General features: G+C 37.7%; 1 protein-coding gene across 1 annotated transcript; it reads left to right on the forward strand.

Moving 5' to 3' along the window:
* The first annotated feature begins 1,968 nt into the window (after nt 1-1,968).
* Nucleotides 1,969-19,297, forward strand: col28a1a (collagen, type XXVIII, alpha 1a). Its single transcript, XM_083545646.1, has 35 exons — nt 1,969-2,000; nt 3,166-3,297; nt 3,988-4,544; nt 4,851-4,871; nt 4,949-5,008; nt 5,600-5,653; nt 5,730-5,774; nt 5,862-5,888; nt 6,995-7,039; nt 7,127-7,171; nt 8,195-8,248; nt 8,367-8,435; nt 8,511-8,579; nt 8,865-8,933; nt 9,212-9,280; nt 9,718-9,786; nt 9,906-9,974; nt 10,582-10,650; nt 10,990-11,061; nt 11,442-11,510; nt 12,313-12,384; nt 12,544-12,612; nt 12,796-12,864; nt 12,952-13,020; nt 13,219-13,287; nt 13,364-13,432; nt 13,519-13,656; nt 13,901-13,981; nt 14,085-14,120; nt 14,747-14,783; nt 15,148-15,696; nt 16,362-16,456; nt 16,627-16,834; nt 17,688-18,109; nt 18,678-19,297. The coding sequence occupies exons 2-34, from the start codon at nt 3,183-3,185 to the stop codon at nt 17,858-17,860; spliced, it is 3,381 nt and encodes a 1,126-aa protein (XP_083401772.1). The 5' UTR covers nt 1,969-2,000; nt 3,166-3,182; the 3' UTR covers nt 17,861-18,109; nt 18,678-19,297.
* The last annotated feature ends 4,118 nt before the right edge of the window (nt 19,298-23,415 follow it).

Below are 23,415 nucleotides of genomic sequence, written 5' to 3' on the forward strand. Positions count from 1 at the left end.
ATGATTCTGAAATAAGTATACCAGTGTAGTATGATTACTATGAAAAGCAGTGTAGCATGTATAATTTATTTTTAATAACATATGAATACATCTGCATCTTTTGGCTTCTACTGCAGTCCGTAAAACTGTCTGTTAAAAAGTTGTGAAATTTGGTATACTGATTGAGATGGTTCTAAAAAGCATTCTGACCAAATTTTGTCCAAGTGCTGCCAACACTTTACTCCGCCATTAGGTGAAATTTGGTCCTATTTGTCCTTATTATTAGCATAACTTTTGAACCTGTGTACCTAACATGTGCAACACCTCTATCTCAGAACTGTTACAGAACTTAACCATGAAAGAAAAAAAATTTAAAGGCAACACCATCAAATGGTCAAAAGTTACAATAACATGCTTAAAATGCTTATACCTTTTACCATTTGTGTTCAACCTTCAATTTCCGTGTGTGGGTATCTCTCTGCAATGCATTTAAATAGAGAATCTCTTCATAACTTTTACATAACCGTCCACACTGACACACATCTTAGTCGGTATCTTCAGTACCCAACATCTTGGGGCTATGTAAGAGCAATAGCAACCACAAACAATCACCAAAGTAATAACAGACAACATGAAAAGTTACGGCAGTAGCTACTACAGCAATTCCACCTTTTCCGCTCATTGTTTCATCTAGACATCTTTCTCGAAAATTACACTACTGTCCATTGTCAAACCATTTACATCATGAATTAAACTACAAATCACTCTTAAATCCTTAAATTATAGCTAAACTTTCCTGTGAACGTTTTTGTGCTTGGCTCCCAAAATATACCATGTACGCCAACACATTTCTTCGAGAAAATTAGAAAAGGTATGTAATTAAGTTATAATTTATGATGACAAATGTGATAAAGATTCTGAGAGCTTGTACCTCCACCAGGTCTGGACCTGCAATTTGGCAGCTGTCTGGCTCCAGGCCACTTTTTGTCTCTCCTTTTAGAAACACACTATAGTCCATTACCATAAGAAACAACAGGAACCCGACTCATGCCGTGTTGTTAACCCACTCCCAGGCACTCACACAAACTCAAACTGTTGTTTAATGTTGTTTACTCACACAAACTCAAACTGTTGTTTACTTACTAAATGAGGTGCAGATGGCACCTCATTTACCACGGGATCTTTTTATCAGAAAAAATAGCACTCCTTTAATTAAGATTCATATCTTCTATCACAATCTTTATTGCCACCAGGTGATTTGTCATTCAGCATGATGGATGTACTTAATTTACACAAGAACTTTATTAAAAATGATCAAATGATTAGTAATTATAAGAAAAACATTAGAACCTCTATGATATGAAATACAACTGTAGAAATGTTGTAGAACTGTAGATTTTTTTATGTTAAGTATCACAATTCCATATCATGTCATTTACAGTATACATTTCAGTGTATTTCAACTTGCACTACAACGCAACAGATTAATTCTGTTCCATCACAAGGTGTTGATTTTAGCAAGTCTGGCTGTAGTGCATGTACTAGGCTAATAACAGTGTTAATTTTAATATGGTACTCCACATCTCTACTTCTAAACCCCCTAGAATAAACAAATTAGAGCATTTGGCAGATGCCCTTATCTAGAGTGGCTTATTTATCTTATTATATTTATCTCATTCATACAACTGAGCAGCTTTGGGATTAAGGGCCTTGTTTATGGACCCAGAAGCGGTGCCTTGTTCTGGCTGGTATTTAAACTCGTGCTATGGTTTGACTAAACAAAGCCGAAAAAAATGAATATAATTTGTTTTGTGTATTTGCTTTGCCACCTGCTATGCAGTAGTGATTGATAAATGAAGTACACCAGTAGAGGACAGTCAATACTGTACACACACTCATAGAAAACTGAACATGACACACACACACACACACACTGTGAGGAGCGCGCCGTCACTCTGTGTGCACACCCAAATCCTTACCGGATCTTCATTTTTCAAAGAAGGTCATCCTGGACAACTAAGGTGAGTGTTTTATAAATTCTATAAGAACATCCTTTTGTTTTTAAATATCTAAAATAGTGCTTTTTATGGTTTTAAAATAAATTAAAAAATTGCTGTTTTTTAAATAAAAAGGATGGACTCCTACACTGTATAAACTCTTTACACCTACAGGGTGTATTAATAGTTGTAGTGCTTTAATCAAACTGTATGTTCTGAGTGAAATACACACCACTACAGCACTACGACATACATTAAAGTGAAGGTGGTGTATATGCAAAGGTATTTTACTGATTAGGACTTGGGGATTGAATAAAGCATGAATGCATTCCAGGGCATTTTGGGATTTTTTGGCATTCCCTTTACAAAAAGTCACCAATTCCAATATGACTTGAGTAAAAGTCTTTTTTTTATATAGTACTTGAGTACTATTCATATTGAACGTAAGCTCAAAGATGCACTCGTCCTCAACACATTTGAAATACAAATCAATTTGTACACCTCAACACTGCATTAAACAAGTTCAACAAATATCCTTTTCAACACGCTAGAATGAAACAAAGATCAAACATGTTGGTGAAAAAAATAGACAAAGTAGAAAAGCAATCATTATAAAAAAGGATCTTCAATTAAGATATAAAATAACAATATAATGCCACAAAGTAGAAGAAACATTAGTATTCAATAAACAAATAAAATAAATAATTTAGATCAAATAAAAACCAAATATTCAGAGCTGACTGGGATTTCTCGCTCTCAAAGCTTTTATTCAACAAAAGCTGGTTTTTTAAGTCTTTGGAATTTATTCTAGTTCTTTTTGGAATAAAAATAAACCCAGCAGAGCAGCAGATGTTCCTCAACAGAGGTGCAAAATGTAATTGGTAACCTTCATCAATTAAAATGTAATGGAATAAAAAGTACATCTATTGAATCAAAAATGTAGATGAGTAGAGAGTAAAAGTTGTCTTTTATACCCGGTAAATCGAGAAAATACCCCAAAATGTCTTAGGTACAGTAACGAATTACACATAAACACTTTACACCAATGCACTATAACTTGAACTTTGGATTGGCAAGAAAAGGATATTCTTGATTGGTTTAGAAAAGGTAGACACTGAAGATTAATGAATAAATAAATAAATGATTGAACGAATGAATGCATAAATGTTGCCTGGTCTGTATATTGCAGGTGTGTGCACATGCAGGATGAAGTGTGTCTTGGTGCTGTGTGTTCTGCTGCTGGTCTTCTCTGGGAAAGGTCTGAGTCGACGAAGAAGCAGACAAAAAGTAAATAGTCTAGTGGTCCGAAACGAAACAAAAGGTAATGACTTTTACATTTATAGAACACTATAGGTCCAAAAACTCAGTTGAGGGAAAATATAGTTAGAAAAGCAATGGGTTTTTTTATATGATATTTTAAGTTCTGCTGGGTGACGCAGGTCTTTCGATATTATTTGAAGGCTGCTTTAAAGACTGAAGGTTGAGGATCTGGTGTTAACAACTACACAAAGCCTATAGAGGGAGCGTAGGAATCAGGTGGTGTGGGATCTAGAAAACTATTGCCTCATACATTTTTAACACCCATAAAAGAGAACCTAGGAAGCTTGAAATTAAGTCATGCAGTATTGGATGTGCACGAGACTCGAGTTCTTTCAGTCCAACCTTTGAACACCATGGCATTCATAAAGCTCGGTTTGTGCACAGCCTCATCAGCAACAGAACAGGTTCAGGCATTTTAGTCCCACTGAGGGGAAACAAAGACGTTCTATACAATTGTGTATTTATCTTTATGAGGAAGATGGTAGCTTAGTTTTGAAGGCATCAGGCTTTGGATCCAAAAGTCTTTGAATCCTAGCTACTGCTACTCCATAGCCCCTGAGCAATGCCCTTAACCTCATAGCTGCTCAGTTGTATGAGTATTATGTAGTGCATAATTCTAGTTTGTGTCTATTAAATAGATTTTTAAAGGCCAGCATTTTTTTTTATCCATTTTTTACGTTTTCTGTTTTAGCTCTGATTTGTCCAGTGGAGGTAGCCTTCCTGGTGGACAGCTCTGAGAAATCCAAGGCTCTTCTGTTCGAGAAGCAGTGCAGCTTCGTTAAGCGATTCAGCACCAGGTTGTCTTTGTTGGACGCTCCTGGCTGGCGGCTACGTCTACGTCTGGCTGTGTTGCAATACAGCAGCAGCGTCTCAGTGGAACACAACTTCCAAGGATGGCAGGATGTGGACGTCTTCCAAAGCCGAGTGTCGTCTATGGTCCACATCGGTCATGGCACGTATTTGGCCTACGCCATCTCGAATGCCACACAGCTTTTTACTCAGGAGACGACGGACAGTAGTGTTCGTATCGCCCTGTTAATGACGGACGGAGTGGATCATCCACGCAGCCCGAGCGCCGTTGCTGCAGCAGCCGAAGCAAAGAACAACAATATACACATTTTCGTCATTGGCTTGACACGAGATGTGCAAAGTGACACCAGGTTGAGGTCCATCGCCAGCCCTCCACTACATCAGCACTTTTTCAGCCTCGAGGATGATCATCTTGACGAGAGGCTTTTCAGAGAGTTGGTTAGTGGCTTTTTTTTATGAAATTACAAGGAAACACATAGTTTTGAAAATACTGTCAAAACAGAAGTATGAACAATTGCATCAGAAAATTTTTTTTACTTGTAAGTTCAAACATACTTGGCAATAAAGCTCTTTCTATTTCTGATTCTTAATCCCTTGTTCTGATCACGAGATCTCAAAACAAATCTGGAAACCTGCAAGAAATTTTCTTCAGATATCATGTGTACACACAATGTGTAAAAAGCTGAGCTCAGCATTTTATTTGTCAATAATATAATCCTTTGTTTTTTTTTATATTTGTTCTAGAGCACGGTGGTTAACACAGAAGTAAGTACTAATCTAAAGAAAATATGTGCTTTTGATTCTCATTCAGTACTACTGATGGCAGTTTTTCTTGGTTTCAGTGTCCGCAGCCCAAATATTGTTTGTGTGATAAAGGAGAGATGGGTCCTGCAGGAAACCCGGTGAGGAGACACACCATTTATCATCATCATCATCATCATCATCATCATCATCATCATCATCTCAAGTTGCTTGACCTTGAATCTTTCTGGCTACTCAAGTTGAATCCACTCAAGCCAGATCATTCTTTCTATATTGCAGTAAAACTGATATTATACAGTAGGGAAATACATGTACATACTTATACCACAGTATACTGGATTCTCAATTCTGATTGGGCAGAAATTTTTTAATTCATTTACTAAACAGTAGATCCTACAATAGTTCTGGCTGCATGGCAAATCATCGGTTTGATTTAATGCACTTGTTAGGATAAAAGTTATAACAGGACCTTGGTTTGGGGGCATTTCTCAATGTGGATAATGTATTGTCAGCAAATTGGAAGAAATTAAAAGAATGTCCTTCAGGAATGTTCTGTAATTAGGGAATAAGTAGTAAAAGTAAAAATACTTTGCGTCAGGTTGCTTCACCCCACCCCGTTGTTCATTATTTTTTCTATAGAAGCAAACTTTATCATCTTAAAGAATTGTAAGACATCTTTTTTTACTACTGAAAGTATGATTTTTCATTACATCATTCCTTCTGAATTTAAGGGAAAACCAGGAAACCCAGGACAACCTGGCCTTCCTGGTTCCAAAGGATCTAGAGTAAGTGCCCATCTTATATATTTATTTATTTATTTATTTTCCTAGATTATGCTAATCAGTTTCCTTCATATTACAGGGGGCACCTGGCTTGAACGGGCGACCGGGAATAGAAGGCCGTGAGGTATCACATTTGAACCATTATTAATGATTCTTTTAGCATTTTCGAGTGTTTATATAATCATTATGCTGTTTTCTGTTCTCATTACAGGGAAGACCAGGAGTAAGAGGTGAAAAGGTACATTTATTTATCACCTTTTAATAATGGAATGAGGCTTTGGTTATCAGATATGTCACACACAGCATTTCCTGAGAGATTAGTGTCTCACGGAGCTACAATTGTAGTGGTAGACCCCAAACCTCTGCCATGAGGTTACACTTTGGCCTTTGTTGGTTGGATGCTGAGGCAGAAAAACACAGAACTTTTTTCTAAAACACCAATCAAAGTTCAGAATTTTTTTTTTTATTGAATCTGAAAGGTTGTTTAATCTTTTCAGTCTTTGTATTTGTATCCAGCTGAAAACCTGGAGGACTGGACAAAGATCTCTAGAAGTTTCTTAAGTCTTGTTGTAGGAAGAATCTCAGTGCAGGAAATAGACAGATTTAGACACTACAGAACAAGACTACATATACAGTGTGACACATTCACAAGCAAAAAAATTAATATTGCAAGGAGGCTAACCTTCTCTGAGACAGACATGACCAAATCTTAACCAATAACAGAACGAAATAATAATTTATGAAACAAATGCCATATATCTCTATAAAAACAGTAGTCAGATAGGCTTTGGCATTCAAACAATGTTTCATTGCTATTAAGGGACTCTATCAATGTGTGCCAAGAAATGGTTCCCCAAACTGTTTGACTTCCAGCACCAGCCTGAACTCTTAACACAAGGCTTATTGGGTCCACAGATTTGTCCGGTTGATGCCAAACGCTTTGTCTGCATTCTGCAGATCAGGTGCCAATTCTCCAGTCTGTAACCTCAGCTTCCTGTTCTAGTGAAACCTATAGTACTGAAAAATGTTCAATGTGTTTCGTGCATTTAGAGATGCTTTTCTGATCACCATGTTTGTGAAGTGTAACTATTTCAGTGACTGTTGCCTTTCTGTGAGCTTTTAAACTGGCTAACAGAACTTTACATGAAGGTACTTTATATGAAGGTAACCTTATTTATAGGATTTATGTCTTTCAATGAAAAACAATCAAATCAATCAATCAATCTGAAAGTTATTTGGACTTACCCTAAACACAACACGAGCATCTCAAGAGTAGTCCAGTGATCCGTTAAGATAAAGTTTAACACCTCTGATTTACTCTCTCTTATTTGCCCCCTGCTAAAGGGTGAGAGAGGCGAGTGCGGTGCAGCAGGGCTGAAAGGAGAGAAAGTAAGTTTTGTGAATAATATTCTGTATCGCTGGTTCACACCCAGTCTGTTAGAGGTTGAATTTTTGGTACTTATTTTATTTCCACAGGGTGCAGAAGGACCACCGGGACGACATGGACCTCCAGGGGAGCAGGTGATCCTTATGTTTTTAGATCAAGTCAAATATGATTAAAATGCATAGTAAAAAAAAGGAACAATAAAAAGTTATAGCTTTTGTAAGAACAGATTGATGTTGATTAATACAATCAATCAATCAATCAATCAATAATTTAACATTAAATTTTATTTCCCCCCACATACCAAAGTGTTTTGTTAGAATTTACAAGACCATTTTCCAAATTTATCAAGGAACCAGGCTAAGCGACAACAGCTGGTGGTATTACTGCAACACAAGCATTAGGAAGTGTGTGTGTTACTTGTAATTATGTAGAATCATGGAGAAACAGCCACACACAAGCACACACACACACACACACACACACACACACACACACACACACACACACACACACACACACACACGCACACACAAGCACACAAACACACATGTTTAAAAATGACCCAATCAGCTCTCCTGTCTCTGCACTTATGGAATGTGATCCCAGGATTAGTCGTGATCCTGACAGTGATGTAGCAGTGAATCCCACTGTCAAGTCTGTTGTTCTTTCAATTGTTCCAGTCTGGAGATAGAGTTTATCTACAAGGATTAACACACACACACACACACACACACACACACACACACACACACACACACACACACACACACACACACACACACACACACACACACACATAACTCATTCCTCTTTAAAAGCCTGTGTGTAAACACATTAGACCTCACACACAACTCATCGAAAAATTATGAAAAAATAAATACATTTGAGAGGCCAATTCTATTTTCTATTCTACTTACTTACACACACACACACACACACACACACACACACACACACACACACACACACACACAAACCCACACAAAAATGCGCACAAGGAATTTCATTTATGTTTATATTTAAATATTATATTTCACTACAATTTTCTATATGGCTTAGGTGTATTAGAGATTTGTGTGTGTGGTTGTGTGTGTGTGTGTGTGTGTGTGTGTGTGTGTGTGTGTGTGTGTGTGTGTGTGTGTGTGTGTGTTTTTCAGGGTCTCATTGGTGGTCCCGGAGATCACGGTTCACCAGGTCCTGCTGGACCGAAAGTGAGTAAATATACTTTCTCCACTGTAAGGATAATTTTATTATAAATATTATAACAGAACAGAACAGAACAGAACAATAGAATTTAATTATAATTATGTAACTAATTTTTTTCACCAGGGTAACCGAGGACCTCCTGGAGCTTCTGGCCCACCAGGAGACCAGGGGATTGGCATTCCTGGTCCAAAGGTTAGCAAACAATTCAACTGGCACTATAATGTTGTGTACAGTAGCATCATGATTAAGATACACTATATTTCGTAGGGAGATCAGGGATACCAGGGCAGACTGGGCCCTACTGGACCTGTTGGAATAGGAGAGCCGGGACCACCAGTAAGCTACACAAGCAACAATATTATTTTTTACTGTTATTATATTGTATTCAACAGTTTTTATATGACTAACATGCATCGCAGCATCTACTTTAATAAAGGTTTCCTTCAGAATGTTATTGTAATGTTTCTCAAAAAAAAAAAAGAGCACTTTGTATCTACTAGTAATAATGTTCCTACCACTGCAAATGTTGCAGTAGCGGGGTAGAAGGCTTCCATCCTGACAGAACATGTGGTGATATTTCAAAGGTCCCACAATAACAATGTTCTATCTTGTTTTGTGAAGGGAGCACCTGGACCACCAGGACTGCCAGGTAACCAGGGTTTTCCAGGTGAGGGTTTACCAGGACCTAAGGTATGTAATCAATTACACACAAGTTGAGATCTCTTTTAACCCTTAGTATCTGCCTCAGTTTCATCCTCCAGGTTTTTATTTACACTCTAAATTGTCCACGTGTGGAGTAAATTGTTTATCAGTAATCATAATTAGATTTTATTTTCATCATAAATGCAATAGAAAATGAATTATACTGTATCTTATAAGACAATCTATCATTGTGTCAATGAAACCTCTCCATTGGTTGTCTCCATTGAAGTCTATAGGAAAAATCATCTATCTGACTTTGGTTTCAGGGGGACAGAGGCCTTCAGGGTCCGAAAGGTATACCCGGGCCCCAAGGCATAGGCATCAAAGGTGAAAAGGTGAAACATTTTAATTATTTAACATATTAAGTGTTCACATATCAGCTTTTAAAATCTTTTAAAAAAAAAGTTAATTATTTTTTTGGAATTGAAAAAAAGTGCAAAAAACTTATGATGTGAAACATCTGTACATTGGATTTTGGAATTCATTTGACATTTAAATAAAAAGAAATTGAGCCATTTGAGTGTTTAATGCGTTATATATTTTGACATTGTTCATTTTTTATAATGCTTAAAAAATTATCACATTATGATCACGTTATTTTGTGAAAATTGGCTAAAACAACTTTACAGTCCAAGATAATGATCCAGTTTTTTTATTTCCATTGTGTTTCTGATTTGGTTTCTTGTATACACACCATCATCCACAAAAAGGGGGCTTTAAAAACATGTGAAAGACATTCTCTCATTGCTATTGTAAACTCTCTGTACTGTAGGGGAACGCTGGAGATCCAGGACCACCGGGACTGATTGGATTCCCTGGAGCTGGGATTCAGGGAGAAAAGGCACTTTATATTTTACCTACCTAAATCCGACTCACCCACCCATCCACCCACCTACCCACCCATCCATCCACCTACCGACCTACCCACCCATTTTATTTATACATTTTTTTTTTATACAGGGTGAACAAGGGCCACTCGGGCCACCGGGCATTAGAGGAACTCCTGGTCTGAGCATTGTAGGTCCAAAGGTGAGTGTCACAAACACTGCATTATACAATGACAATTTTTTTTTAAGGTTTTGAGTTCTCTTCAAGGAAGTAGGAAAGGTAGGAGGGTGTAAACAAGGGTGTGTATCACAAGGAGCTTTAGGAGATCTGTCTGTCTGTCCAGCCTTCTTCTTCTTCTTCTTCTTCTCCTTACACCTGCTCCTGTTATAGATCCCCACAGCAGATCAACTGTCTCGATATCACCCTGTGCTCTACATCTACCTCTTTCAAACCAACCACCTGCATGTCTTTCCTGACCACATCCATAAACCTCCTCTTTAGCCTTTATTTTCCTCCTTCCTGATGGCTCCAGCCTTAGCATTCTTCTACCAATAGTTTGTTTATCCATTACAGTAATTTGACACCAATGACAATTTTCGTACTTTTTAAACAGAAACCTTGAAAAATCCTCTGTCCTGAAGACGTGTCAGTAAAAAAAGGGACATAAAGCAGCTTTTTCTGTTGTGATACAGGCAAATCAGTCATTATAGAAGGTCATCACCATGACCATTAACATCATCTTGTAACATCAACGGATTGTTCAGTACCAATAATAAAAGTACAATTTAAATGTTGATTGTGTTGACAGGGGGATCAGGGCTTTCCTGGTGAACACGGACTTCAAGGAGAAAGAGGCGCAGGAGAACCTGGACCAAAAGTACAATATGATCCACCCTCTGTCTTGACAACAATGTATAATGAAGTAGATTAATAACAATATACATGAAATACTTCTAAACCATAATTTATAATAAATGATAACGTACAATACAGGAATAATACAGGGATCCTGTTATTTAAAAGACAGGACACAAGGACACCTGCACCTGAGACAATGCTTTAATACTCAATTCCTCATCTTTCTTTGGCAACCAGCATTTGCTAATCTCCAGGGAAATGGCCATTGATAGAAACTGTACTTGTGGATGTGTATCCCTGATATGTAACAGTGACCCAAAGTATAATACCTGTGTACAGTGTATTATATATGTTCCAGGGGGAGCCGGGATCAGTTGGCGTGCCGGGAATTCCTGGTATCCCAGGAGAAGATGGAGCTGGGGGATCCAAGGTGAGGTTCATTTTTTTGGGCATAAGTGCAACGAGAAAGCTACAAAAATAAAAACAAGGTATGTGTAATTAAACAGATTGAATCCAAGGAGCTGAATTCAAAACTGAAAACTTGAGGTTGCCAGATTGTTTTCTGGAGTACCCTTGATTGTTTATTAATAACAACTGTCCCATCATTGTGTATAAGCGCTTATCTTTCAGCTTGAAAAAAGCTGAGTACAGCAATATATCCATAGTGTAGTGAATTATATGCAAGAGATGGATTGAAAAAGGAAATGTTTTGGATGAAACTGTTTAGAGTGTCAATAAACAACAGTGTAAGCTTTTTGTTGTGTTGCTGTTGTTGTTCCTCTTGGTTTATCTGCGCATGTGGAACGTTAGGGCGAGAAAGGTTTACCAGGTCTGCAAGGTCCTGACGGTGCACCAGGAAAAGGGATTCCAGGAGAAAAGGTAAATCATCATATATATTTTTATTTTGTTTAATATTTAATTGTCAAAAAATCATCATAATATACTGTGAGACTGTATTTGTATAATTATGCACTGATCTGTCTGTGGTATGCTGTTAATAGAAAATTTGGGGTTTACGCTATATTTGCTATATTTATGCTAAGTTTTGTGTAGTCTAAATATCTACAATCTTGTTATGCCATTAAAGAAATGCTAAGGTGAAAGATTACAGAGGGACAGGAAATACAGGGACAGACTGCTACAATGGCTGAGGGCTGCAGTTGCCATGAACAATGTTGCATTCAAGAGTCTATCAGTGAACAGATAATAATTAATGGACATTCTGTGTCACCCAGATGTTGCTGGGTTCCCTTTTAAGTCTGAATCCTCTCGGGGTTTCTTCCTCTTTACCATCTCACAAAGTTTGCCAATGTCACTCATTAAGGTTAAATCTATATGAACTCATTTATCACAATCATTAAAAAAATTCTTTGTTACAATGTCCATTATTAAAAGAGCTTTACAAATAAATCTGAACTGAATTTAGATTCAGTGCCTTACAGAAAACAAAATATAGGAAGCCTTATGAGGTGTCTATCAAGCTAGCTAACAATTACAGCTGCATGTACATCTGGACTTCAATAGTTAATCTAATGCAAATAAACAAACAACCGAACAAATAATTAAACTTTTGCTATATCGGAAAAATGCTGTACATTAAACTTGATACAGACTCATTGCACAGATATCACTGATTATAAACTGTGATATAAATGACGTAATATGTATGATGCCACTGAAGGGCGATCAAGGTGACCGAGGGATTCGTGGTCTTCCAGGATCTCCAGGACCTGCAGGACCATCTGGGGCAAAGGTCAATTTTGATTCATTCTTTAATGATATAATAAAATGTAATCACTGACAAATTGCCATGTGATGTGACGTTGTTGGAAAATAATCAACTTCGTAGTGGTAACAGTTTCAACGATGTATTGATAGACGTCCGTGGATAAACATTGGTTCATTATTTTAGGGAGAACCTGGTAGTCCTGGGATGCTGGGGATGCCTGGGCCGGTGGGTTTTGGAAATACTGGTCCAAAGGTAAATAAATATCAATGCACAAAAAAATATGAAGCACCTAAGCAAAAAAGCAACCATCCTGTTGTTACATCTTCATTAGCATAGATGATATTTTTACACAGAGCCAAGAACAGAGAATTGTTTTGGTGTGAGTCTGTGAATAATGTCATGACATTGAATTTCTGTGTTTTGTATTTTTATCAGGGTGAGCCTGGGCCTGTGGGTCCTCAGGGAGTGATTGGAGAGCCAGGAGTTGGAATCACAGGGCCAAAGGTGATATGATTTTTGATATGAACCATGTAAAGAAATAGTCCTATCTGCAGTATGTTTGAGGTATAGATGTTCTTGCATCATTTTTAGGGTGACAGAGGACCACCTGGACAAGCAGGACTACAGGGGCTGAAGGGAGAAGGTTACCCTGGGCATCAGGTGTTTATGTTTATGTGTAGAAGATCTGGTTGAAAACTAAAGCCAGTGATACTGTGGAGTTCATACATATACAAAACTGAACCAATCGCAATTAGCAAAAGCACAGTTTTAGTGCCAACATTTCTGGTACTCTATGTTTTTTTAAACAAGCAACTATAATATTGTGGTAATAGACAAGTTTCTTCATCCTTAAATTAGGGACTTCCTGGATTGCCTGGAGTACCAGGAGATATTGGACCAGAAGGACCTGGACTACCAGGACCTAAGGTCATGTTATATTCATAAAAAATGTTTGCATATGTCCTTTGTCTGTGTAAGGCTAATGAAAGTTCTGCATTGATAGGGGGACAGAGGTTCACCTGGGGTTCCTGGTCCACTTGGACCAACTGGGATAGGACTTACAGGACCAAAGGTAAGCTTTTTAGCTAATTTTAAGTAGACGAGTATAGGAAACAAAGAGATTCTTCTGTTCAAGTGTCATCTTGGGTTTACTTATAGGGTGTGACTGGTCACCCAGGTCCTCCAGGTCCTCCAGGCCCACCTGGTGAAGGCATTCAGGGTACAAAAGGAGAGCCAGGGTTCCAGGGAATACCAGGCCCCAGAGGCTTCACAGGAGAGGGTCTTCCAGGAAATAAGGTGCTGGAAACTCAGAATTTATTGTATTGTAAAATAATGAAGCAAGTTGTTTTGATTTGTATAGATGGCAGGTAAATAAAAAGGAATAGCAAGATGAGATTTCTGCATTTTTGTGCACAAGATTAATACTTATTGACCCACACAGGGTTGTTTCTTGTGTTGGTTAGTAATAAAGTCTTAATATCAACATTAGAGTAATGCAGAAAATATATTTGATATAAAATTGAATATGCTCTGGTTCCAGGGTGACAGAGGTCTACGTGGTGAGCGTGGGAGAAAAGGAGACAGCGGAGATTTCGGTGCACCTGGGCAACTAGGAGCAGCGGTATCCTCACCAATGCTTTCAATAGAATAATAAACTAATTTAGTGAAAACTGTCTTTCCATTTGTTTGTCATAAATCATAGACATGAAATATTTTTATTGTAGGGAAAACCTGGTCAGAAAGGAGGTCCTGGTCTCTCGGTAAGCTTAGTTATATGAGGTGGTATCAAAAAGGTTGGAGACTAGTTTTGTAACACGCCAACAGATGGCAGCACACAGCTGCATGCACAGTCACAGGGAGCACCAATCTTCATTCATAAGTCAGTGTGCCAAAAGATTTCCTGTGTACATCATGAGCTGTGCAATAGCGGTGCTATTCTGACCACGGTCTGTCACCGAGCTCTCTCACATGTGGGTTTCTAACTGGAAACAACATGATCTGACTTCCACGCCCACCCTACTCGCCAGATTTGGCTCTTGCGGACAAAGGTCGCTTTTTGACACCATTGCAGAGATTCAGCATTAATAGCAGAAGGTCCCTGTTTGACACCATTCGAAAAAATAGACTTACAGGACATATTCCAGTGGCATATTGTATTGCTGTGCAAAGGGACTATTTTAAAGGTGATGGGGTGTAAATGTAAATAAGTACTTTCTGGTAAACAGAGCTAGTCTTTTTTGATACCACCTCATGTACTATGTAATATATATACTGTACATGTGTGTGTGTGTGTGTGTGTGTGTGTGTGTGTGTGTGTGTGTGTGTGTGTGTGTGTGTGTCTGTGTGCTTAAAATGATTACACTAATGCCTTTCATTTCTTTAACAGAGAGAGCAAGTGATCAAGATAATCAGAGAAATGTGTGGTAATACAACTTGCCCATTTGATAATAAAATATATTTGATCTTTTTTTTTGGGAGGGTGATTTGTTTCTTAGTTATAGTTGTTCTTCTGTCGTATTTTCTTGATCTTAATGTGATTAAAAAAAACCTTGCCTGTGGAGGTCTACATCAACCAAGACTATAAAGTGACACCTGACTATAAGATTCATATATGTTGTTTGAACCGCCTACATTTACTCACCACTAGCTGTTATAATATCCTTCACTCTTCTTGGAAGATGTTTAGTTTAGATTTTGGAATGTGCTTGTGGAGATTGGTGTATTGTTGTATGTAGTGTATTATGATTTAAAAAAAAAGATGTTCTACGTATTTTTTCTGGTCTCCAGGTTGTGGCCTGAGGTGCAGCGGGAGTCCCCTGGAGCTTGTTTTCATAATCGACAGCTCTGAAAGTGTCGGGCCGGAGAACTTCGAGCTTACAAAGGACTTTCTGAACGCCCTGATAGACCGCGTGGCTGTGAGCCGTGAAGCCACACGTGTCGGAGTCTTATTGTATAGTCATGTCCACATGGTGGTGGTCAGCCTTCAGCAGCTGATCGACCGCACCAGCATTAAAGCGGCTGTACGCAACATGCCCTATCTGGGTGAGGGTACGTTTACCGGAAGTGCAATCCGCAGTGCCACGCGGTTATTCCAGGCCTCGCGGCACGGTGTGAGGAAGGTGGCACTGTTGCTTACAGACGGACAGGCTGACAGACGGGATGCGGTGCGCCTGGAGGTTGCCGCAGAAGAAGTGCACACGGCTGAGATCGAGATGTTTGTAATTGGCGTAATGAATGGCACTGAATCAGGTTACACCCAGTTTCAGAGTGAGATGAAATCCATCGCTTCAGATGAAGAGCACGTCTTCCTTATTCCTGACTTCATGAGCTTGTCCAGTATGTAGAGCATTTTTAAATGATTTGCCCAATGTTTTTTTTTTATACTATATTATAATTAATATTTAACATTTATTATTCATATCATTTTATTTAATCATGAGAATATTCATATTTATTTTCATGATTCAGTATAGGGTTTTTTTTGTAATAAGTTCAGTACTACTTTACATTGAGTGTTATGTTTGTTTGGTTTTTATCCAGTATCCATTTTTTTAAAACTATCGTTTGATTAATCGGTTATCGGCAAGTACGATCCAACCTCGCTTTCGGTATCAGTAAAATCGGTCGACCTCTAGTTATTAACAGTCTAATCATTTGTTATATTCGCCTGCCAATCATATGCATAACCAAGTAAATGTATTTATTTTAAAAGCAATGCATATTAAAAAAATGATAGTAATAATGCCTTTTTAATAGGAAATATATATATATACTGAAAAGTAATGCAAATTTGTCTGTACATTGCATAACAAATAATACACTAATCTAGCATTAGGGGACAAAATAATTACATTTAAAATTATAAGAAATTCTCCAGAAAAAAAAAATATGTGGCCCTCACAGAAAAAAGTTTGGGGACCCCTGCTATAGACTATAGATTTTCGAAATGTAGGGAAAAATCTAATAAAATCACACACAGTAATGTTTTTGCTTGTTCACAGGCTTGGAGAGTGAAATACTGAGTCGGACCTGTGAGCTGGACGACGACTGGGTTTTCAGCTTAAACAAGATCAGTAGTTTTCCAGCTGGAAATGCGGTGAGAGAAATTTTTCCATAATTCACTGCATTTCACATCAATATCATTAACGATCAACGAAACAAGCAAATGATGTTTCCGAATGTGGTTCATGTCTCTAAGTTTATTACTACATAAAGTTTTTGACTCTTGTCAATGATTCTGATATCACATTCCCTCTTTCTGTCCAGCCTGAAGCTCCAGTAGGCTTTAGCACCCCCGTTCCAGAAACGGATGAAACGCCAGCACCCGGAGATGATGCGAATGATTTTACGGAAGGGAAAAGTCTCCATCCTCCTGCCGTACCTGCGGCGAGACAACGACCACCTGCAAATGTCCTGTTTGACCCCGAGGTCAGCTCACCTTCACAGATTCACCCTCCACCATTCCAAGGAGCAGGTACACTCATACACTACTTGTTTCAGTGATTTACAGTTCTTTGTTCTACATCACTATAAAGTAATACGTTTGAATGAATGTAAATTACATAAATGGCATGATTTATTGTATACTATATATATATATATATATATATATATATATATATATATATATATATATATATATATATATACAGTGCTGTGATAAAGTATTTGCCCCCTTTCCTGATTATTTATCTGCATATTTGTCACACAAATCATTTAGGTCACCAAGCAAATGTTAATATTACCCAAAGATATCCAGAGTAAATACGAAATGATGTGATTATTTCATTTATTAGAGGAAAAAGGCTGTCCAAACCTGTGACCCAATGTGAAAAAGTAATTCAGCTAAATCAGGTATTAATTGTGAATAACCAGATTGTTTTAGTCAAGTCTATTTCTATAGAGCTTTTCACAACAGACATTCTCTGAAAGCAGCTTTACAGAGTTAAGAGTTAAGTTGAACGATGTGTATTTATCCCTGATGAGCAGCCATGGCGACTGTGACCCGGAAAAACTACCTTAGATGTTATGAGGAAGAAACCTTAAGAGGAACCAGACTCAAATGGAGAACCTTCATCATTTGGGTGACATCAAGAGTGTGATTATAGTCTTTAAAACAATACAGAACTGTTGAATCTAGAAATTACTTCAATAGAACGTGTCTGATGAAGTGACCCACGCTAAAAGATGGACAAAATGATCGTGATCTAAAACAGATAAGAAAGAAAGTAATACTTTTTCACAGCACTGGAAGCTCAGTTATATCACATGACGTATTTGCTGCTGAAGCATGTCAGAAATACAGTACAGTACATGTGTGTTTGCAGCTGTTGGCTGTACCGAGGGTCTGGACCCTGGGCCGTGCAGGAGCTACAAGGTGAAGTGGTACTACGATCGTTTGGCTAACGCCTGTGCGCAGTTCTGGTACGGTGGTTGCAACGGTAACAATAACCGCTTCGATACACACCAGAGCTGCGTGGACGCTTGTGTGAAAACGTGACATGCCTCAGAAAACTTTATCGGATTTAATACAAGAAATGGGAAAAGATGAAACATTTTCTCTGGTTGAACTGTAAAGGAAACATTTATTTTTTAGAACTGTAAATACAAATGAACAAATTGTTAGATTTGCTTAAGAAATGTATAGTGTTTTTTAGTGATTTGGAGTTAATACACAAGACGTAACACATGTGATGATCCTCTACACTTTTTTGTCTTTTTTTTTTTGTTACCGTAACAGAATAAACCAGTGTTTAAGTCCTCAAAACGTTTTTCCAACTAACATTTTTTTATTTATTTAAGCAACAGAGTATAATTGTTGTCCTTTTTTAGCAACATGAAGTTGCTTATTAGCACCTCCTTGGGCTCTCTCTCTCTCTCTCTCTCTCTCTCTCTCTCTCTCTCTCTCCCCCTCTCTCTCTCTCTCTCTCTCCACACACACACACACACACACACACAAAATGTATGAATATTTTCCTGATCATTTTATATTTTATATATATATATATATATATATATATAGTGGACCAACATTCCACAGGCCACAATCAACAACCTGATTAACTCTATGTGAAGAAGATGTGTTGCACTGCTTGAGGCAAATAGTGGTCACACCAGATACTGATTGGTTTTCAGACCACCCCGGACCCCCCAATACAGTAAAACTGCACATTTTAGAGTGGCTTTTTATTGTGTCCATCCTGAGACACACCTGTGTAATAATCATTTTGTCTAATCAGCACCTGATCTGCCACACCTGTGAGGTGGATGGATCATCTTGATGAAGGAGAAGTGCTCACTAATACAGATTTAGACAGAATTGTGATCAATATTTGAGAGAAACAGCCCTTTTGTGTGCATAGAAAAAGTCTTAGATCTGTTCACTGTATTTTTCACTCAGACTGCAGGTTGGAATTCGTGCTTTGACCAGCAGATGGCAGTAAGCGACTTAAATCTGCGTTATGATGAACCACTAACGTAGCATCAGGCGCTATTTCCGGGTTTTACAAGGACGTTGTTGGGTGGATTGCAAACAGACCTTTACTTCCTTCATAGGTGCACTTTGTGAGGGTGTTATATTTTGGACTATGCACGCTTTTGAGTGCACTACATATCATACGGGGCCTAATTTGGGTTTGGGACACTGGGAGTTTGAACGCGTGTGGGTTTGATTTGGAAAACAATGCTATTTTATTTGTTGCAAGTGTTGTAGTTTCTGTAGTATATTAAAGACACACACACACACACACACACACTTGCCATGTCCAGTCCAGCCCACGTGTCCAGGGTCCGAGCTCTGTATAAGAGGATCCTCATGCTGCACAGGTTCATGCCCATTGATCTGAAGGTTTTGGGTGATCACTACGTGAAGGACGAATTCAGAAGACACAGATCTGCATCTCCAGAGCAAGTCCAGCACTTCATGAAGGAATGGGAGGTAAAAAAAATAAAAATAATAATTAATAAAAAAAAAAAATTAAAACAAAATTAAAAAAAATCAGTGGAGCCACACGGTGGCGCCATCCACCTCATAACTAAAACCAACATCTTCAACTAGGTGTTTCAATGCTTCATCCATTTGTGATCATTCATCTTGAGGAAGAATCGTATCCTGATCAGGGTCACAGTCGATCCCAGGGGTGGGTTTGCAGATGTTGCATCTATTTATAGAGATGTTTTTGGGAACGAACGTGCAAAACTCCACCCAGAAGTATCAGATCAATTCTGTGAAATTACTGCTCACACACAGAGGCGTTTCAACACCCATGCGTTTATCAGTGGCAGTTCATCTGCTCTCTTCACAGTCTCTGCTTATTTGCATAAACTTTGTTGGGTAACAACTGGACACGCCCACATCGTTTCCCTAGTCGCGCTCGCTCATGTTGCCAGATCTCGTAAACATTAAACGGTGACTTCGTCTCTACGAATGTGTGAAAATCACTCAATCCTGTACAGAAGTGTTCAGAGCTGAGGGGAAAAAAATCTTATTATGGGCTGTTGAATATGAGACACTACAGGTGATTAAATTATAGAAAGCTCATGAGTGATGCTTAAAAATTTAGCATTTTAGTCATTTTGTGAACATTCTAATGTGATTTTATGCACATCCCAATTTCCGTTTAGTATTCATTAGCTGTTTTTATAACCTTCACTCTTTTGGGAAGATGTTCCACTAGATTTTGGAGTGTTCAGGTTGTTCGTGTGAATATGATTGAGCTCAGAGCTCTATATCAGGCCACTCACGTCTTCCACCATATCTAACCCATGTACAGCAGATCTTCATGGAGCTGGCTTTGTCATGCTGGAACATGGTTTGGGTCTCGTAATTCAAAAAGGGACAATTTAATGCTACCACATACTAATACGTGCTGGCTAGAAAAGTCAGGCGTCCCAATACTTTTGTTGATTTTTTTTCAGGAAAGATTAAAGTAATGCTGTGGATCACATGAGATGACAAAGGCAACATTATAATCAACATTTTTTTGAGAATTATTTATATTATCACTTTAGACATTGTGGCTTGTCATGCAGAAGATCCACAATCATGTGGCGACTCATGTGAAGTTAAAACATCTGCTGTCCAATTCCCAGAATTATCCACTCGATCGTGTAAACGAGGAAAAGTCAACAAACCGTGTCTACTTTCCGTTTAAAAAAAAAAAAATGATAATAAAAAAAAAATAAAGTAAACTAATTCATTGTGTTCACATGCGAGTCAGTTTATAAAGGAGAATAACACTGTGTATCATCATAACACATACACGGACATGTCCCTGGAAAACCTGTTTTCTGACACGTATACTGTATGTCATGATGTGATATTTCCGAGATGTGGACAGAACCCTAAAAGAACGCAGTTGACGGAAACAGTGACATGTTTATTTGTGTTGAGTATAAGAGAGTTTTTACTATGACGGAGAATAGAAGTACAACCCGAGTACAGTCGTCCCTCGATTTATCTCGGGGTCGAAATCACGCGGTCCGACTTTATCGTAACTATTTTGTTTCGCGAATCGTCCAGAATTCTTGCGAAAAATCGCGAAAAAAAATCTAAACGAATAAAAAATGGTTTTTATGGAGTTTCATGTTAAAACAAGGTCATTAATTCCTAAAAAATATAACAATTAATTATAAAATGAAGTAAAAGCGTACGTAAAAATTGTACATCGTATCATATATTTACTAGACAAAGAACACGTCGTGTTGTACGAAATCGCGGGTTCTACGGATGCTGAAAATCATAAGGAATTGTTCGCGTTACAAAACAACGTAGGTTTCCTGCTTATTTATTGGTTGTAGTATCCTAAAAAAAGGGCGGAGTTGAAGACCAACGTCACCAGATTTAGCCAATGAAAATACCGAATGCAGCGACGTGTATCTTTAACTCGTCCTTTTTTGACCTCGTAGGTCACGCCGACCAATAAACACGCAGAGAATCTACGCATAGGCTACGCTACAGTACTGTACTACAGTACTCACTATAAACGTGATATTTCTGCTAATTTACACCAACTGCATCTCGCTATATTCTCTTTTCTGTGCGTGTTTAAGGAGTGTTGGACGATGATTTATGGCTTAAACAATTTTTAAAAAGCATTTATCGCAAAACATAGCTGTAGCTGTACGATAGTTTCTAATTCATGAGTTGCCGGGATTTTTATAACAGCGAAGAATTCTGGCATTTTTCCTTCTCGTGAATAAAACACAGTGACCGGCGGACGATCTGATTCTCCAACAGCTGCCCTTGGAGTTTTATTTTCTGCACTAGTACGACTGTAGCTAAAGCAATTAATTATACATTATGAAGCAACAATTTTTTATATGGTTCGTTCTATCCGGAGGTGGTCAGTGAAAGAGAACAGAGTAAAAGCCTCCTGGAGGAGCCACACCTCTTTCCTCGCCATTCCTAACCCCGTAGGAGATTCGCCTTCTAGAAGCACTCCAACGAAAGGGGGGAGTGTGTGTGTGTGTGTGTGTGTGGTTGGGGTGAAGGTCCGGAAGGGCGGTGGTAGCGCCAGGAACAGACGCTGAGCGAGTCTCCAAATGCGATTAGGAGTGTTACTGAGTGTTCGCTCTAATCCAATTAGCGCAGAAGGCCACAAGGGAGTTCTCCGCCCCCCCCCCCCCCCCCCGCCTAATAAATCGGCCACATTGCACCATACAAGCTTTCCCTCGAGAGGAGGAAAAAAGAGAGCGAGGCAGAAAAAAGAGATCGTGACATATAGAAGATTGAGGAAGAGAAGTATGGAAAATGAAGACCTGACCAAAAGAACTAGACTAGTGACTAGCAGATTTATTATGAAGGATTTAATAGGATTTTAATTGCGTTTATATTATGCCCCCTAATGGTTGATTAGTTTATTACCAGACAAATGAGCGTTACTTTTCAAGAGATATCCAGTATATCCTATTAATAAAAGAGCATTATTACTATCATAATGAAATGATTTTTATATTCATTGCTATTGAAATCAAAACATTTCTCTCACATAATCTCACAAATAATGAGGCTGTTAATAACTAGAGTTCGACCAATTTTACTACGATAACTAGGTTGGATCGTACTTACCGATTACCATTTAATCAAACACTCCATGTAAAATAGTACTGAACCTTATTGCAAAAATAAAAAACGACTGAATTATGAAAATGTGCTAAAGGAAATAAATATGCATATATTAATACATTTTATTATATAATGAATACGTTTTGAATAATAAATATATTATTATAATATTACAATTTTACACGTATTATTATTATGCTACATAAGAGTGCTTTCAGATCAGAGGTTTCCTAAATAACACATGCATAAGAGGAAAGAAAAATAGAATATACTTTAAAATACATCAAAAGAGATTGAAAATTGGTTTACCATCCTTGAAAATGGCTGTGCATGTATTCGTGACAATTTAATCGATCACTCAATTGAATCAATATAATAAAATAAAAAAATGTGCATTAATTCGATTACATTTTTTATATTATAAAATATCAATTTATATATTATTTATATTATGCAAAAGCAGGCATTAGATTTTTTGAAATTGTTTTGAAAATTTAAACTGTTTTAATGTTGATCACAAATGTCAATAATAATAAACTGTTTAAAAAAAAAAAAAGACAAATTTAATATTTTGCATTTCTTCCCCATAACCGAACCCAAATTGAACCGAACCATGACTTAAAAACCGAAGTACCAACCGAACCGTAAATTTTGTGCACCGTTACACCATTAATATATATAATTTTGCTATGTTTCCACACGGACGATTTTAATTGCCGGATGTGTGCATCATGGAAGATTTTGTAGATTTTGATCAGTAAAACAAATAATTTTATTATTATTATTTTTTTAAATCTGAGTAAAGAAAGGACGTGAATAAATGTGTGTTGCATCATAGCTTAAAAATATGCCTATTTTATATTAATTTATTTATATTTTTAATTAAAATCGTCAAACAGAAACGGCATTAATCCGCATTAATAAAATGACTGGCGTTAAAATGAATTTGCGTCGACTCGTTTTTTGTTAATAAACTTTTTTCAACTTCT

Source organism: Silurus aristotelis (assembly GCF_946808225.1).
Source record: "Silurus aristotelis genome assembly, chromosome: 6".
NCBI lineage: Eukaryota > Metazoa > Chordata > Actinopteri > Siluriformes > Siluridae > Silurus > Silurus aristotelis.